The 17,322-nt window shown below is 40.6% G+C and overlaps 1 protein-coding gene across 2 annotated transcripts in view; it reads left to right on the forward strand.

Annotated features, from left to right (window-relative positions):
- Positions 1 to 17,322, forward strand: part of VPS54 (VPS54, GARP complex subunit) — a 66,047-nt gene that overhangs the window by 37,193 nt on the left and 11,532 nt on the right. For both annotated transcript variants that reach the window (XM_019549183.1, XM_019549184.1), the window contains 8 exons: positions 1,217 to 1,272; positions 2,517 to 2,613; positions 3,644 to 3,984; positions 6,824 to 6,953; positions 9,030 to 9,211; positions 10,297 to 10,406; positions 12,454 to 12,517; positions 15,677 to 15,782. In XM_019549183.1, coding sequence (XP_019404728.1) covers positions 1,217 to 1,272; positions 2,517 to 2,613; positions 3,644 to 3,984; positions 6,824 to 6,953; positions 9,030 to 9,211; positions 10,297 to 10,406; positions 12,454 to 12,517; positions 15,677 to 15,782 — 1,086 coding nt within the window. The remainder of the gene's footprint in view (positions 1 to 1,216; positions 1,273 to 2,516; positions 2,614 to 3,643; positions 3,985 to 6,823; positions 6,954 to 9,029; positions 9,212 to 10,296; positions 10,407 to 12,453; positions 12,518 to 15,676; positions 15,783 to 17,322) is intronic.

Here is a 17,322-nt window from a genome sequence, read left to right on the forward strand (position 1 = left end):
AGATACAGACAGTCCCTTGAGCAAGGAGGGTTGAGAATTGTATCCGTTTGCAAAGCACGTTTTCTTTGTATAGTCCCAAGTAACAGAATATGTGTGTTTTTGCTCCAACTCCCCTGCTCATACTGTAACACCATCCAAGTGTTGTTCTTCACATTTTTAGTTGGTCTCTGTGGCCTCAGTCCAACTCCTTTTTGGCAGGTAAGTAGCAGTTGTGCAGCAAAAGTGATATTTTGGGCCCTGTGCAATATGCCTTGTCCTCATGTTGCTCTTCTGTTGCTCAGATAGGAACTTGGAAAAGAGTTCTGGGTTCTGGCCCCTCCTGCCCCCCACTGCTGTCCATACACTTTATCCAATGATTCTTATATGCAAAAAGCGTGGAAGCTGGGCAGGGGTTAGATGCCAGAGCCACTTTATTTCTTCTCACTGACCAAGCCACAGAACAAGCCTCCCTCTGGCTTATTCTCCTGCCCCACATATCCTCCCCTCTTGGCTGTCCAGTGTGTTTCCTTCAAAATTAGGGGTGGAATGGGCTTTTTCACCCTGTCTTGCCCATGGCAGATAGAAAGTGGGAGATGTAGGTTTAAACCGCTTCTAAATGATGGATGCCTAGAGCCTGTTTCCCCCAAGTTCTGTACAAATGCTGTAATGACTAGGCTGCTGCTTCAAAAGGTGGGACAGTTTTCCACCTCCTTCTCCTCCCTTTTTCTGCAGATTACACAGAGTTACTTGCTTTCCCAGGGGAATAGGATCCAAAATCTGTTTAAGCAGCCAGAAATGCTACTTATGTGGCCAAAGTTAGCCACATAAGCAGAGGCATATCTAGGCAATTTTTGACCCCTGGGTAGTTGCTATTTATGTATCTGAAGGTGGAGTTAAGTTTGTGTCTGTGTATCCTATGCTTAAAAATGGAATCATCCCAGTTAGATTTTCAAATGTGATTGATTTGGGATGTCCAAGATGATGCTTTGTCAGAGAATGCTCAATATTCACCTTCAGAAAATCAGGCCCCTTTCAGGTATCTCGGGTTCCAAAATTACTGTTCAGTTTTAAAGCTCTCTGTCCTCGTATGTTGCATTTAAAAATAAGAGGTAAAACTGTAAAGTGACCCAAATGCGTGTCTCTTCTTTTTTCTTTATTGCACTGGAGGACCTTAAACTGATGAAACCTGGAAGGTGTGCAAAGAATCTAAAACATTTTTTTCCCTTAAACTTCACAGTGTGTTGTTAGCACAGTATCGCAAATAGAAGAAATAGATACACAAGTTGTCATTAAGTAAGTACATGCCAAGAATTTTTTTTGGGGGGTGGGAGAGTGGAGGTGGGTGCTTTAGCAAAGATAAGCTGGTTGTTATTTATGTTTTTTAAGTTGTGAATAACTATGAATGATCTTGCTCTTCTATTTTCCCCAAGTCCCATGGCTCCCTCCATCTCTGTGGGAGCCCTGAACATTTCCATTCTTTTTCAAATTCTGACATTTATAGTCCTGTTTTATTAACCCTGCTTTTGAAATTGTCTTTAAAACTCTGTGAATTCCACTGCATGTTGTATATGGAGTTAACAAAAGCAAATTAAAATATGCTGACACAAGTTTCCTGACTATTTTAACAGGGTACACATGTGCTTCCTATGCAGGTAGTCTGGTGTTGGTAGTTCAGTACTTCCTGCATGAATTAGAGTGGAAACAGGTGTTGCTATTTTACAGTTGGAATATTGGAGAGCAGAAGCCCTCTGGGCTACCAGCAGCACTTACGTGTCTAAGAAACTTATCCCAGAGATCAAAATTATAACTTCTGACAAGGACAACCAAAAATCTATGCCCTTATTGCTCTTAAGAATAGAGTTGATTTAATTATTTTTACTTCAGACCTTAACAGTAAATAATGTTCCATTAATGCTAGTTCTCAAACACAGATAACTTAGCAGAAGGAGGAAGTGCTTTATTTCATAGGAGAGTGACTGATTTTATTACAAGACTAATTGCATGGTATAAGCTTTTACTTTCGTTCTAGGAGTGTATTTTTGGCCTTTCAACACAAGTAGCTGACTCTAGCTATACTAGCTGAAGTGGTTTTCTTGCAGTGCAGCAAAAAAACCCATAATCACAGTGTTTCTGCATTACCAGCAAAAAAATCCCAAATATTCCATCATAGCTAATCTCAGTTATTTTTGTTCTCGGCTTGGTGTCTGTGATCATTATTAACATCTGACCTAATTGAAACAGAGGCTGAACAGTGCTTTCTGTTCATAAGGAAATAGCATACAGCTGCTTAAAAAGTTACGAGGAAGTTGAGGCTTTCGCTGTTCTTGGAAGAAATGTTTTTAGCCTTGGTTGATGCATTAATCAGAACTGTGCTATTTATATTATTGTTGTTTCTGTTGATGGAGCTACTGTTATGATGCTTATGCTTTTCTTCATATTTACAGATTACTTGACAATCTGTTTTTCTTTAAATATCAGCAGTCACTATTGTCTGTACATCACTTGAAAGATAAATAATCGTTGTCTTTTTTGGATAGACTTGCAGACCAAATGAGAATGATGAATTTTCCTCAGTGGTTTGATCTGCTGAAGAGTATTTTTTCTAAATTTACTATCTTCCTCAAAAGAATTAAGGTAAGATATGCATGTTTCTCAGGTGTTTCATGCAGACTTTTTAAATTTTTATGTAGAAAGGCATGGGGCTGGTCCACAGACTGAATTGGGCCCCCTGCTGCCCCCGAGCACCAGGACTGGGCCCGAGGTCTACTTCTGCTCCCCAAGAATTGGGCTTTGGGGGCCCCACACTGTCTCCACTCAGCTGGGATTGGGCTCTTGGGCAAAGTTCCCCCAAGAACTTTGTGCCAGCATTGGGCTCCATGACACCCTGTGTGCCTGAACTAGTATGCAAGGCCACAGTCCATGAGGCTCCTCACAGATCCATGGGGAGCTCCATCTGGATAACATGGTGCCAAGAGCCAGATCTAGCCTGTGGTCTGCCCAGTGTCTGAGTTTCTGGAGGCCACAAGTCATGCTCCCCCCCACCCCCATTGAATAGGTTGCAAGCTCATGGCTCCAGGGGGTGTCAGGTTACCCTGTCCTCGGGGGCAAGAGCAGGAAGTGGAAGCTAAAAGATGGAGGAGGGGCCTGGAGACCACAGCAGTAATGGAGGCATAGCAGACTGGTGGGAGGCCATGGGCCAGGAGTTAACCCCCATGGACAGTCATTTAGATAGCCCTAGTCTACCATTATTTCCTGGTTTGAAGTTTGAAGGTGTTCATTTTGACAAGAAAGTTCCTGACATTTGATAGAAATAGGTATTGTATCTTTGCGTGGGTGTCAGTATTGAGAGCTATAATAATTAACGTTAGCAAAGAGAATAATGGAAGGAACATACAAATCTTGTATCACTTCAAGTCAGTCACAAGTGATGAAGGATTAGTATGTGACGTTTTAAAGGGGGAAATTAACTCAAGCGTGACATTTTTTGCACCTTCCTCGGAAACATCTTATACTGGCCAAAGTACCAGACTGAATACTAAGTAAGCAAATGGCACAATATAAATATTTCAGTTTTTCATGCAAAAAACTGTTTTTGTTTTTTTTTAAGTAAGTATGGTTAGGGTATGACTTTATTTTTGGTAATAAACACTATATTTGATCCTAGGCAACATTAAATGTTATTCGTAGCGTGGTTCTTTTGGTTCTAGACAAGAACCAAAAGACCAGGGAGCAGGAGGAAACTTCATTGCAGAAGAACTCTACAAAAGACACTATTGTGGACACAGAAGTGGCTTATTTGACTCATGATGGCATGTTTATCAGTGATGCGTTTGGTGACAGAGAGATCCCATCTGTAGCAGTTGACACTACCTCTCAAAGAAATGTTTCCCCGAATAGCGAGCCTTCCAGCAGTGATTCAGTCTCTGAACCGGAATGCACTACTGACTCCTCATCCAGCAAAGAGCAGACATCGTCTTCTGTTACACCAGGGGGAGTAGAAATTATGTAAGTAAACGTGCCTCCTGGACTCTGCTTAATCTTGGCCCCTGTCCTAGCAACACTAACATTAACATGTGTTAGTTGAACAAAGGTGGTTTTATTATCCCCCAGAGTGAAATTTACACTGGTGGATCTTACTTTACTAAGTAAATTGAATTAAAGAAATGCAGTCATTGTTCCCTGAGGAAAGACAGTAGGGACTACAAAACAGTACTGTCCTTCCTTGCCTCCTCCCTGGGCCTCATGTTTCTACCTGCAGTTGCATAGGGAGCCAACACCACTTCTTGTACAACAGAAACATCTTGTTTCTTGGGGAGCCTCTGCATCTGCAGAGGAGGGAGGTAATAAGGGCTGCTTGTACATGCCATGGGGGTTTAATTTGGCTTAGTTCTCCCTAAATTGAAAGAGTGGGTTTTTGAAAACGCCGTTTCAATTTAAGACAATTAAACTGAACTAACCCCCGCCCCTCCCACCCTGTGTCATGTACACAAGGGTGGGGGCCTGATCCTTACCTGCCTCTTCAGGGGTTAGGATGGAGGGGCGGGGGCTGAGCTGCATGGGGGCTCCTGAGGTGATACCCAACTTGGGCAGTCCTAGGGGATGCTGCAACCACAGTGGGAAACACCCCCCCCGCATCCCTGCAGCCATGGAGGGAAGCACTAGGCCCTCTCACAGCTCAGGCAGGCAGGCTCTGGGCATGGGGCACTGGAAGCCAGTGTGCTCGGGGCTTGGCAGGCCCCAGGCAGGTCAGCGGCTGTGGGACCCAGCAGCAGCCTGTGCAGGCAGGCTTCACTGAAGGAGAAAAAAAAGTGTGAGCCTGATCTTTTGTTTTTTCCCTGTTGCACTTTGTTAGGTAGCAAACTAAAACACCTCAGAGGTGTTTTATTTTGCTACATACCAAAATCATTTAAAGTGGAATATGCTGCTGAGCATGCGGGCAGCAACACCATTAAAGCGGTGCTTTTAAGAGGGCATTTAAGCCACTTTAAAGGCCAATTTTATGGTGTGTACAAAGGCCCAAGAGTTCCTTTTTAGGTGAACTTTGATTAGGTGTAATGTGCCTTAGCTAACAAGAAGCATCTGTGCCTCCAGATGCACATTTGCTATAGTTCCTGGTTGACTAAATCTCAGTGTGACATTAATCAATCGAATGGCTGAGTAAACCATTCTGACTGCTGTAGTAACATGGTCACTATTGTCCCACCACACACTGGCCACTGCTGAAGTAACTTCTGGGGAGCTTTTGTGAATTCCATTCCTTTTGTGAAGTCACCCACCTATGTAAATAGCTCTGCATAATGCGTCAAGCTTGGGTATAAGTCTTTTTTCATTGGAAGCAACTCTTGATACTGATGCATCAAGCAGACTTGATCAAAATGCTGCAGTGTGTTGCTGCTTTCGTGTTTCATGGGAGTGAGAAACGTGTCCATGTCAGCTGCAAATTGGTGACATGTAAATAGCTACAGGGGCTACTTTATTTTTAACTGGCTTCAGAAAAGAAAGAAATTTTAGTATGAAATCAGGCAGAAGGTAGGGTAGATTTGCACTATATAAACTAACTAGATCAGATATTCATAGCATAAGCTTTTCTAATGAGTAGGCTTATTCCATCAGATGCTGTGAAGGGACTGCAGGATGCAGAGCTTCTAAATAAAAAGCAGTGATTAGAATAAAAAGGGTAGGGAAGTTGTGGGAAGAAAAGGGAGGGGCCACTTCTGAGAGAGGGAAGGTGGGTAGGAGAGAGAAAACAAAGCAGTTAAACCCACTCAGGGACATAAAGATTATAAAAGCTAATCCAAGCAGTGGGATAAGAACCCATAGGCTTGGTTTAGATCATACTTAACACAATCCAATCTGTGGATGATTTCTTATTCCACAGTTTCTCATAGTTTCCATAGACATTAGGGCTGGAAGGGACCTTCAGATCATCAGGTCCAGCCCCCTGCCGAAGGTGCAGGAAGTCAGCTGGGGTCATAGGATCCCAGCAAGATAAGCATCCAAGCGTTTCTTAAAGTTATCCAGAGGAGGTGCTTGCACCACTTCTGGTGGGAGTCTAGTCTAGTCTCTGGAGACTTGGACGGTAAAGAAGTTTTTCCTTATGTCTAGTCTAAAACAGTCTTCCAGCAGTTTGCAACTGTTAGACCTTGTCTTCCCTTGGGGTGCCCTGGTGAACAGATGTTCCCCTAGTTCCTGATGCACACTCCTTATATACTTATAGGCTGCCACCAAATCCCCCCGAGCCTTCTTTTCTCCAAGCTGAAAAGTCCCATGCCTCTCAGGCTCTCCTCATAAGACCTGTTTTCTTGACCTTTAATCCTGCGCATGATTCCCCTGGACTCTCTCAAGCTTCTCCATGTCCTTTCTAAACTATGGAGCCCAGGATTGGATGCAGTACTCCAGCTGCAGCCTTACCAAAGCCGAGTAAAGCGGGAGGATGACTTCTTGGGTCTCACTTCTTGTTCAGGTTTGTTATCGTCTAAGAACAGCTACTCTTGAGGTCAGCAATGGAGTGTCCAGGGAGATCAAAGTGTAAGGAGTGTATTAATAATTGATGTGAAGTGATCTTCCCAGAAATGCCTAACTCCAATTATTGACTGTATTGTTAATAAAAAAAAAAAAGGGGGGGGGGGGAGAGAGAGAACGAATACAAACATGTATTTGCTTGTTGTAGAGCCTGATGAGATGCTGACAGCTGGTAAGAAAGTTCATAACTATGAAAAGTTAGAAAGCAGCCTTGGAATTGACATGGTTTACCTGACAGCTACTGCTTTTGTCTTCCCTCCCTCAGAATGTGATTGTAACCTTTGTAAAATCATTTGCAAACAAATGTTTCTGTCATTTTTAGCATTAGTGATGACATGAAGCTGACTGATCTGGAACTGGGCAAGCTGGCAAATAACATTCAAGAGTTGCTTTATAGTGCCTCTGATATCTGCCATGATCGATCTGTCAAGTTCCTCATGGCAAGGGCAAAGGTAATGTACTTGCATCAGACCAGCAGCTTTAATGAAAAGATTGCACATACTATTTGTTGGGATTTGAATGATTAAGGAGGATATTTTCCTTGTAGATTTTTGAAATTATATCTTGTACTGAAAGCAAGTAAATGCGCATGTGATCCAAGAGCTTATGTCTCAGAGCTCACTGGCTTTTACATAATACATCATTGTCAGACACTGTTTAAGTTGAGTACTATTTTTCACTAAAACAAGAGACAGTGGGACTGGATTTGCATACAGTAGCTTTTTCCCCTTGTACCTGCCCATCTTTGCAGCTGCACCAGTGGTAGTAACTGTGGAGGCACCAGTGTGGACCAGATGCCAGCAGCCTTTTAATCTGCCTTGCTTTTGGGGATAACTGTTGCTTAAAATGCCAGTGGCTCTTGCACCAGGACTTCTGAAAGTCCTTGTCTTCATTGTTGCTTAGCCATTGTTAGTCAGAATCAGGCATTTTGGTGGGAAAAGTCTTAGTTGAAGCAAAGCCAGAGATAAATGTTAGCTTTTAAAATTATTTTCTTTGGTTATTTCAAATTAATGAGGACAGGTCATAGCCCTTGTGGAACTTAAGTTTGCATCTGTCTTTGTAGACTTACTAAAACAGCTGAGTGTTGCATTGCCTGTGAAAGGTGTCTTCACAACCAGAGCAACAAGGCACTAAAAGCTTGGGTTCTAGGAATCGTGGTTCTATCTGCAGATGTGCTGAGACAGCATTCTGCTTTGCTTTAGCTCACTTTGTGATCTAGCGTAGGTTTGGTCCTGGTCCATAAATGATGTTTTAGTGGAGCAGCCGGGTCAGATGTCCAGTAAGTGTAGATGAAGATGACTCATGTTCAATATGATCGTTATGTCAGTTAGCATTACATCTGGGTTACAAATAATGAGGCTCCCTAAAAATTAATGTAAAGCATAAGCTAAATGGGATCTTAGTAAACTTATGCTCTGGGGCTTAAACCTACACCTAAAGTTTGATGTTTCACCTTTCCCATCTTTTCCAGAAGATTTATAGGGCAGGCCTGGGTAGAGGCCAAGGTATGCCATTGTCAGGGCACAGGTACAAAATTCCTAGAAAGACTCACCACTAACAGTAATTGTGGCTTTTCCCATGGTATTACTGCGTACTGGTACCAGTCAGACTCAACAGTTGTGTCTTCCCTGCAGTTACTTTTGGTTCACTTCAGATCATTATTAGGAGCTGGCTTCCTGTCCTGTCAGTCTCTAGATAAGGCCTGGCACTCAGACAAACTGGCAAGTCTTTCTTTTAAGTTTGTGGGTATGGACACATGTAACAATCAAATCATTCCCAGATGTCACTCATTGAGAACTAGTTCATAATTATTGTAAGGCAGAGGTGTCTGCACATAGAGGGCCTTAACGTTCCAAGTGGAGTGGTCATCTTTTAGACACTGGGAGTAGGGGCGATCACCCAGCCCTGCATGCCTTACAGTGGATACGTTTGAGTGGGGGTGCTTAGGAGGGCTCCCAGGGGGTGAGTGACCTGTGGCTAGAGGTGTTTTCACTTTTCTGCTTTGCTTTTTCTCCTAAATACAGGTTCAGTAAAGTTCAGTAACCTTGGAGAGGCGAAGTGCAAAATACCTGTGTTTTGAGGTTCCCAGGGGCTGTGGGGACATGATGAGGAACTGTGGTTGAGTAGGGAGTGAGAACACAACTGGATATTAGATAGCTTTTATTGAACAACCAGTGCAAGGGAGTTCATGGACAACAAAAGGCAAAAAAAGGGGGCTGCAGAGTTCTGGCCATTTATGAGGGCAGCCTGGTACAGCAGGGGATTGGAAGAGAGAGAGAAGCATACTGTGGGGTGCCTGAAGGACTGACCAGACCATGCATCACAGAACACTTGGTGTCTACAGGTAATATTGACCCAGTTCACAGTGAACTTGATTTTGCAGGTACACTTTTTAACTATTCCAGGCTACTTGTTCATTTGTCTGCTTTAAGTTCAAACTGTATTTAAATCCATTTGTGGGCTATGTGTGTCTATACCCTGTGCGTTCCTGGTATTTTTGTACTTATGGTTGTTTTCTTTGCATTTAGGATGGCTTCCTGGAGAAGCTGAATTCTAATGAATTTGTTGCCCTTTCTCGACTAATGGAAGGATTTATCTTAGATACCGAACAAATCTGTGGCCGAAAAAGCATGTCATTGCGTGGAGCACTTCAGAGTCAAGCTAATAGATTTGTGAATAGATTCCACGAGGAGAGAAAAACAAAGCTCAGGTATCCCTGGATAGCACTCTCCATGTCTGATGAAAGGTGGCTTGTTCCTGGAACATCTGTAACCAAATTTATAAGTGAAACTGTCTATTGTAACATGTTTCAGGCTGCTTCATTCCCTGTATATTAGCTATATTTGTTCTTCTTGCAATTTGAATCATATTCAGCTGGACTGCCCTAACTGTCTAAAGAGAGATTGTCATTAGCTGCAAAAAGAATTGAAGACAGCCTGTTCCCTCTTGTAACAACTTGGGCTCACAAGGTCTATGTATAGCCAGGGTCTGGTAACACTAGGAATGAGACCTGAAACATCCTCCTTCTCCTGGGAAAGCTTACTTTGTACTTACGCCCAGGACAGCTTCTTCCAATTGTTACCAGTCTCTGAAGGTGGTTTAATGCAACAATAAAAGGCAGTCCTCTCTGCTTGTGTGGAGAGGCATAGGAAAGAGCTCAGTCTGCATTTGTCAGTCCTGTCCTGTGCCCCTCCCCAGATAACAGCCTGCTACTCTCTTGCTTATCAGACTGAGGGCTACACCCAATTTGCATTTGGTGAAAGAGATTGCACTTACTTTTATCTTTGGAGGTATAGTGGGCTTTGAGCTCATGCTGTTCCCCTTCCTGCTCCATTTTTTCATGATTTCTTTGGTGTTGCATGTGTGTTAAATTTTCTCTGATATGGATGCGTAGAAAAGCTTTCACTCTAATGTGCATCAACCCCCTTTTCTATTATACATTAAAAAGGTCCTTAAATGTCACTGTTTTCACAGAGTATTCAAGCAGCAATGTCCATAGTATGTAGTACATGCCAGTTTCTTTTGTGATGTATGTTTAATTTATTTGGTCTACAGTTTTCCAAGCTAATGTATGGGTATTTGCCAGGTAGATTTAATTTACTGTTCAAAATTACTTATGCACCCTTGTAAGTAAGGATTAATGATAAAATGTTAGACCATTGAATCTTTTATTACTTTGAATCCCTTTTAACTACATCAGTTTTGATTCTGTTGTAGTACAAGCAAGAAAAGCTTTGAGGCAACAACTTTCATTTTACTTTTTCCTTTTAACCTCCTTTTTATGTATATAAATAGTCTGCTACTAGATAATGAGCGCTGGAAGCAAGCTGAAGTTCCTGCTGAGTTTCAGGATCTTGTTGATTCTGTAGCTGAAGGCAGGATTACTCTACCTGAAAAAAAGGCAGGTGTGTACCTTCGGTTTCATTATTATTATTCTCTTCATTTACCACAGAGCAGATTTTTGTAGTCAAATATTGCAGAACAGATTTTTTGTACCTCTTGATTCATACACATGTACGGGCATACCTCGGAGATATTGCGGGTTCGGTTTCAGACCATCGCAATAAAGCGAATATCGCAATAAAGCGAGTCACATGAATTTTTTGGTTTCTCAGTGCATATAAAAGTTATGTTTACACTATACTGTAGTATATTAAGTGTGCAATAGCATTATGTCTAAAAAAAAAAATGTACATACCTTAATTAAAAAATACTTTACTGCTAAAAATGCGAAGTGAGCAAATGCTTTTGGAAAAATGGCTCCGATAGACTTGCTTGACGCAGGGTTGCCACAAACCTTCAATTTGTAAAAAAAAACGCAGTATCTGCAAAGCGCAATAAAGCGAAGCGCAATAAAATGAGGTATGCCTATATGGTGTTCTTGGGGAGAAAATCCAAATGCCTATTTAAAAGGATGAAGCATTCAATGCTTGATCTCAATTTTAGAGACTTCTTGGGACAGTTTTAGCAGCAAAAGCACTTATTAATTGAGACTGTGGGAGATTCCACACAGGAATTCCTTGCCTGGTAATGGCGGTCCCTGTGAGACATCAGAATTCTCCCAAGACATCTCTGAAGTGTTGCTACCCCTGCCCTTTTAAAATAGCACGTACTCCAGTATGGCCTGCCCATGGATCATATACAGGCCAAGGAATTATATAGCCTCTGGAAGGCTATATAATTATATTATGCTGGACTGCAGACTCCTTGTGTGATCTTGGACAAATCGCTCAGTCTTTCAGTGCCTCAGTTCCCTATGTCTGAGATAGGAATGGGAAGGTTATCTCTTCTTCAGAGAAACATTGTGAAAATAAATATGTTAGTAATGTAATGATTTTGCTTGGTCCTAAGAATTCTGTCTACTCTTCTAATAAAAAAGAAATACAGGAGACGAAGAGAAATGGCCAAAAATGAGTTTAGCATAACCTCACCAGCCAAAAGTAGGACAGGAGATGCAGCAGGAGCAAAAAACTCACAGGGGCAATACAAAAAAGGCAGGAAGCTACAGCTTTAGAAGGAATGGCTTTTTAGCTGGCCTGAATAAGATAAGAAGTTGGAAGTGCCAAATTTAGAATGGAAGCAGTTTCAGTGAATACTTAGAGGTCTAGGCTTGAAAAAAAAGTCTGTGATAACCCTAGATCCAAACCACATTGTACATCTATTGATTTCATAGATTTCATAGACACTAGGGCTGGAAGGGACCTTGGAAGATCATTGAGTCCAGCCCCCTGCCTGAAGGGCAGGAAGTCAGCTGGGGTCATAGGATCCCAGCAAGATAAGCATCCAGTTTCCTCTTGAAGGTGTTCAATGTAGGTGCTTGAACTACCTCCGATGGCAGGCTGTTCCAGACCTTGGGGGCTCGGACAGTAAAGAAATTCTTCCTTATGTCTAGCCTGAAACAGTCTTGCAGTTATGTAGGGTACATTCTCAATAGACTTCTCATCTCAGTGACTTTTTTTTGCACTGGTTTTTGTGTTTGTCACCCTTCATACTCAGATAATTCTGGAGTGCTGTCTCAAGTAAGAGATTCTCTTTTAGCTAAAGCAGTCTCGGGATAGTCAGGGACAGTGCTACTAGTGAGGGCATGTACAGAGAGCAACCCAGGTGTAGTATAGATCTGTCATAGCTATTTTTCCAAAACAACAGGTGGTAACCCCAGTGAGCAATTGCCTCTCAATAAAATGGGTTTCAACATCAGAGACATTGTCAGTCCTTGTTAGCTGGTGAGTCCATAATGGCTATTTTTGTCTCAGTATTGCAGCACTATATAAATATATTATAGAAAGTGTGGTGGGTAAGTAAATGAGTTTGCATATCTGCAATATAAAATACAGGATAGTGCTCTGAGTGACTGGTTTTCAGCCATTAGAGGAACAGTTTACAGTTTTTTGCACTTGTTTTCTATTCAGCTCACCTCTCTTGTGCTCGCTCTCTCCTTGTTATAATGTGTAGTTGCTGAAGAAAGAAAGCCAGCTGACTTCCTCATTGTCGAAGGACAAAAATATGCTGTGGTTGGGTAAGATGCACTCTTTTCTCTGAATGATGAGTTAGTTGGCTTGTGCTTTTAAGTAAAACTGTGTTGAATACTAAAAGCTTTAGCAATCTTGTTTTGAATAAAGACAAACCCTCTCCTCCCCAGATTAGTTTTCCTCTGATTCTGGAGCAGTAGTAAAATATGGCATGATGTTCTGCACCTTTTAAAGATGTTACTTCAGCTGTAAAGCATCAACATTAAAATTTACATTTTCTTTTGGCTTGTAATTTTTCCAGCAATGCACATACTTAGGATTTTTTCCATCTCTGCATACATTCCCATTGTCAGTATATGATTGGTGTTATTTACTTAAAATATTAGAATGTGCTTGTCCATATACGTCAATGGAAAGATAGGGAACACTGATGAATTAATGATATGGGGAATTCAGTCAGTGAAATTCCTTTTTAACCTGAGAATGAAATATCATTTCTTATTTTTATCTTATTTTCTGGTATTTTTGGATTGATCTAGCTAGTTTTAACGAATTAAATCCAAAACAAAAGCAAAGTTTAAACAAGTGTATTTGGATGTTTATATTTCTGCATTGCTCAACCTTGGGACATAGTTGTCAGAGTATTAAATATATCTAGGGGACATTTTTAGGATGCAGCCTGGAAAAAAGATATTTAATGCACTTAAATCCAAATATCACATTACCCACAACTCAAAACGAAATGACCTAGTTTTCAAAAACTTACATGGTAACTGGCTATCATCTTATGTAGGTTCCTTTGTATATTGTGCTACAGTTTTAACCAAAAACAGAAACCAGTGACTCAGAATTTCAGTGCCAGCTTAAAATTAACAGTCTTTAAGCTAGTCTCTGAGGGTGTTTATATATGTGCTTTGGAGGGGTTGCTTTAATTAAGCGGCTCTGAGAGCCGCTCTAATTAAAGCACCTGGAGCGACACATGTATAAGCATCCCCATGCTGAAAAGTGGCAATGGGGGTGGTTTAAAGTGCCCTGCCACCATTTTCCAGTGCAGCGACACTTATGCACGTGATGCTGGAGTCTGCTGGAGCACAGTAATTACCATGCTCAAGCACTCGATTAATCAAGTCTGCTGCGATGCACTGTAATTACGATGCGTTGGAGCAGCCTTGCTGCACGTGTATAGGTGCCCTGAGTAGCTAACACCGGCACCATCTGACAGTGTTTTGAGATACGATAGCATTATATAAATATCCTTTCAAAGATAACGTAGGCTCTGAATGAAACTACTTGATAGACCAGGCATAGGTATCTTTGCTAATCCATGTCTTATCTGAGGTAGAATTAGTTTTAGCTCCTTGAAGAAATCATCAACTTCCATATTGGACATTTATAGTCTACAGATTTCTACAGACATTTCTCTTGTAATGTTTCACCTATTTTTAAAAAATAAATATGAATGAACCAAAAAATAATTTCCTAAAATGAAATTAGCTTACAAAAATCTCTATTTGTTTTTGTAGCTTACTTGTGAGGAGGAAGATTTGTGTTTTGAAATGCCCAGGGGTCTTATTTTGAATGCTGGCCTGGTCTGACAAGGATGACCCAGCTTGAATTTTCTTGGCTTCTCTGTATTTGGGTTGAAAGGAGTGTATGTTTTTTTTTATAGGTCAAGCCTGATTCTTATAGATGCTGTGTAGCTGCAGCTCCCATTGAATTTGGTGGGAATTACAGGTGCTCAGTGTCCCTGAGTGTTTCCTACTGTGTGTATGCAGCTGCTCAGTCTCTTTCCTTGACTGACTGTGCATTCATTAGGGGCTCTTCAATGCTCATGACTGTCTTGAATTTTTTTCCTGTTGTATTTGCTCAGAATTGGCAAAGATGGCTACATAGTGTCTTAAGAATGGAGCTTTAGAGTTTCCTACTGGTATGTGAATAGAACCCTGTATTCTTTCAATGGTTGTTTCTGTAAGATATAAAGTAACTATATTGAACTGGGGACCTCTTGTTCTTGTAGCAGTTAACTATTTTTATAAGTTTTCTTTCTCTCTTCCCATCTTTACAAATCACCAGTCACCTTTCACCATTTTTTTTAGTTTCAGGCTTCTTGTATTCCATTTATTTTTATATCACACCAATAAATAGCAACAATGGAAATCAAAAGCACCTAAGTCCCATTTTTTTGTCAGTGATTTAGTAGCCAATATCCCATTGACTTCCAGTCACAGAAGCCACTTATGGCAGGTCTATATAAATCCTGTAGTGAGGGAATTCATTCATGGCCATTTTAAAACCCTAGTATGTTGGAGCAGGGGCTACACTTAGCCTCTCAGTCTCATGATGCTATCATTTTACCTGGTGACTGTCAAGTGTTCCAGACTAAACTACCTGAATTACTACTGTAAAAAAGTGAATGGGAACAACAGATGTGTTTAGGACAGAAGCTTTCCAACCTTTCTTTATGACATAATCAAGCAGTAGTATCAGATATGGTATTATTTCTCCTAACCTTCATACCCTGAGAAAAGCCTGAAATTTAAAGATGGTAATGATGAAAGTATGTGAAAATATATATGTGAAACATATTTTTATATATATATATATATATTTTCACATATTTTCATCATTACCATCTTTAAATTTCAGGCTTTTCCCGGGGTATGAAGGTAGGAGAAATAATACTATATTTTATACTATTGATACCCTGCATTATAGGTTTATCACACAAACTTAACCTTTTAAAATTTTTGACTGTTGGCTATATGCAAACCTTACAAGGGCTGAGAGCAATTATATATACATTGTATAAAAGCATCCCATTTTGTGTTTTAAATATGCTTATTTGCCTTTTTCCTACATTTTGTCTTCCCAAAGCAAGATGTGGGCCATAATATGGGGGAATGGTATATGAATAAATGCATTAGTTGAAAAACCAAAAGAAAAGAGAAAAAAAAGTTGAATGAGAATTCTAGCACTACTAGATGCTGGACACTTTTTTAAAATAAAGTTAAATGGTGTTGAAATATGTAGCCAAGTTATAGAAATCTGAAGAAGTTAAAATTGATGAAGTTAGAAAATGGGAAAGGAAACATTTAAAAGGCAGCTTAAAAATATCCTTGCTATCAACAAAGTGGTAGTATGTATTTGATTCACCATCTTGTCTGTACACTGAAGTGACATATTTGGCTCTGTTTCTTTTCTTGTAGAACAGTGTTGCTGTTAATAAGAATAATCCTTGAGTACTGCCAGTGTGTGGATAACATCCCATCTATCACTACTGACATGCTTACTCGTCTGTCTGATTTACTAAAGGTATGACCACCAAAAATGATGTCTACACTAGCTAAAGATCTATAAGGGAGGAGGTGTGTCTTGCCCACAGTAATGCTCCATGTAAAGTTATGATTTGTTAGTGAAGAATAACTTCACTGTGACCTTTGCTATAACTATAGATGTCACAATGCATATCTTTTAACGATAAACTTGGGTGGTGCTGTAGGCCATCCATATAAATACAGTTCAGAAGAAATCTGCTAGGTGAAATAACTATACAAAGTCACTTGTCCATTGGCATGTTAGAGTGCCCCTGGTAGCCAGCAGAAGAGCAACTTTGTTTTTGGAGTTTTATTGACATTTGTCCTTTAGGCTAGGGAAAAAGCTAGTATGAAGTAGATGATGTGAAGTAAGATAGAGCAGCTTAAGCCAAAATATCTTTCAAAGATGCATGTATGCAGGGAGGAAACCAATTTCTTGATTTGTACAAGTCATTTCATGGTTGGAACAAAGAAAAGTATCTGTCTGGTAAAGCTATTATGGTAAAATGAAAAGTAAATTAAAGATCAGGACCTTTAAGTATCTCTCATGCTATGGAAGATGATAGGCTAGGGCTTCTAGGCTCTGGCTAAAACAGATGACCACAATGAAAAGGAGTACATGACTGTGTTTACGAGTATCATTGCTGTGATAAGGCAAAGCAACTGTCAACGAGGTTTTTGGCCAAGTTCCCCTACAAAGATTGACTTGCATATTTAAGTGCTAGTTGCCAGGACTTATAATCAAAATAGTAGCAGATGCTGAACTTCACTGGAACCTTTAACATAATTTTGGAAAGATTAGGGGTACAGACCTCTTAAGTAAATTCCTTCTGGTAACCCCTCAAATGTCATGGACATAGGACAAGTTTATGCTGATTTTTGTACACATAGGTACATTACACCAGGGTCTGGAGCAACCGGATATACTTCAGACAGCTATCCTGAAGTAGCGGCACACAGTAGCCAGCTGTCATTGTGCCTTGCCACTAGGTAGCAGAGGAACATGGAGTAGCCTCTTGTTGTGTATGAACGGCTGCCCTGGGATAAGCAGTGGACAGAGGAACTGTACACCACCATGTAACATAGATCAGTAGAATGTTACCTCTTATTTTTCACAGGGTTACTCTTCTATGCATGTTGTCTGCTGCTTATTTATACTGATGAAAATGGATTGTGTGTCCAAGCCCTTACTTTAAGTAATAACATACCCATGTACACAGGGTCTTTTCTTTCCCTGTATTCACCACTGAGGTTCATCCACAAAACTTACTAAGAATAAATTAATTGTTATCTTTCCTGTTGGTACATTTCTTTTCCATTGCCAAAATGGCATGTGCAGTTTATTAATTCCTATCTCTGTGGCAGCTAGGCAGGCTACAATTATAGAGATTACCTTAAACATTAGCACAAACAAGAGCTAAAAGCAAAAGCTAATCATCATTCAGATGTTAAACCAAATAAAGACCTTACATGGTGTCAATGAAGGTTGTTGAATTGTGGCTTTGACAGGCTGCCAAGCAAAGCAAATTCCAGAGGTG

The sequence above is a fragment of the Crocodylus porosus genome, unplaced genomic scaffold, assembly GCF_001723895.1.
Source record: "Crocodylus porosus isolate Cpor-Errol unplaced genomic scaffold, CroPor_comp1, whole genome shotgun sequence".
Classification (NCBI taxonomy): Eukaryota; Metazoa; Chordata; order Crocodylia; family Crocodylidae; genus Crocodylus; species Crocodylus porosus.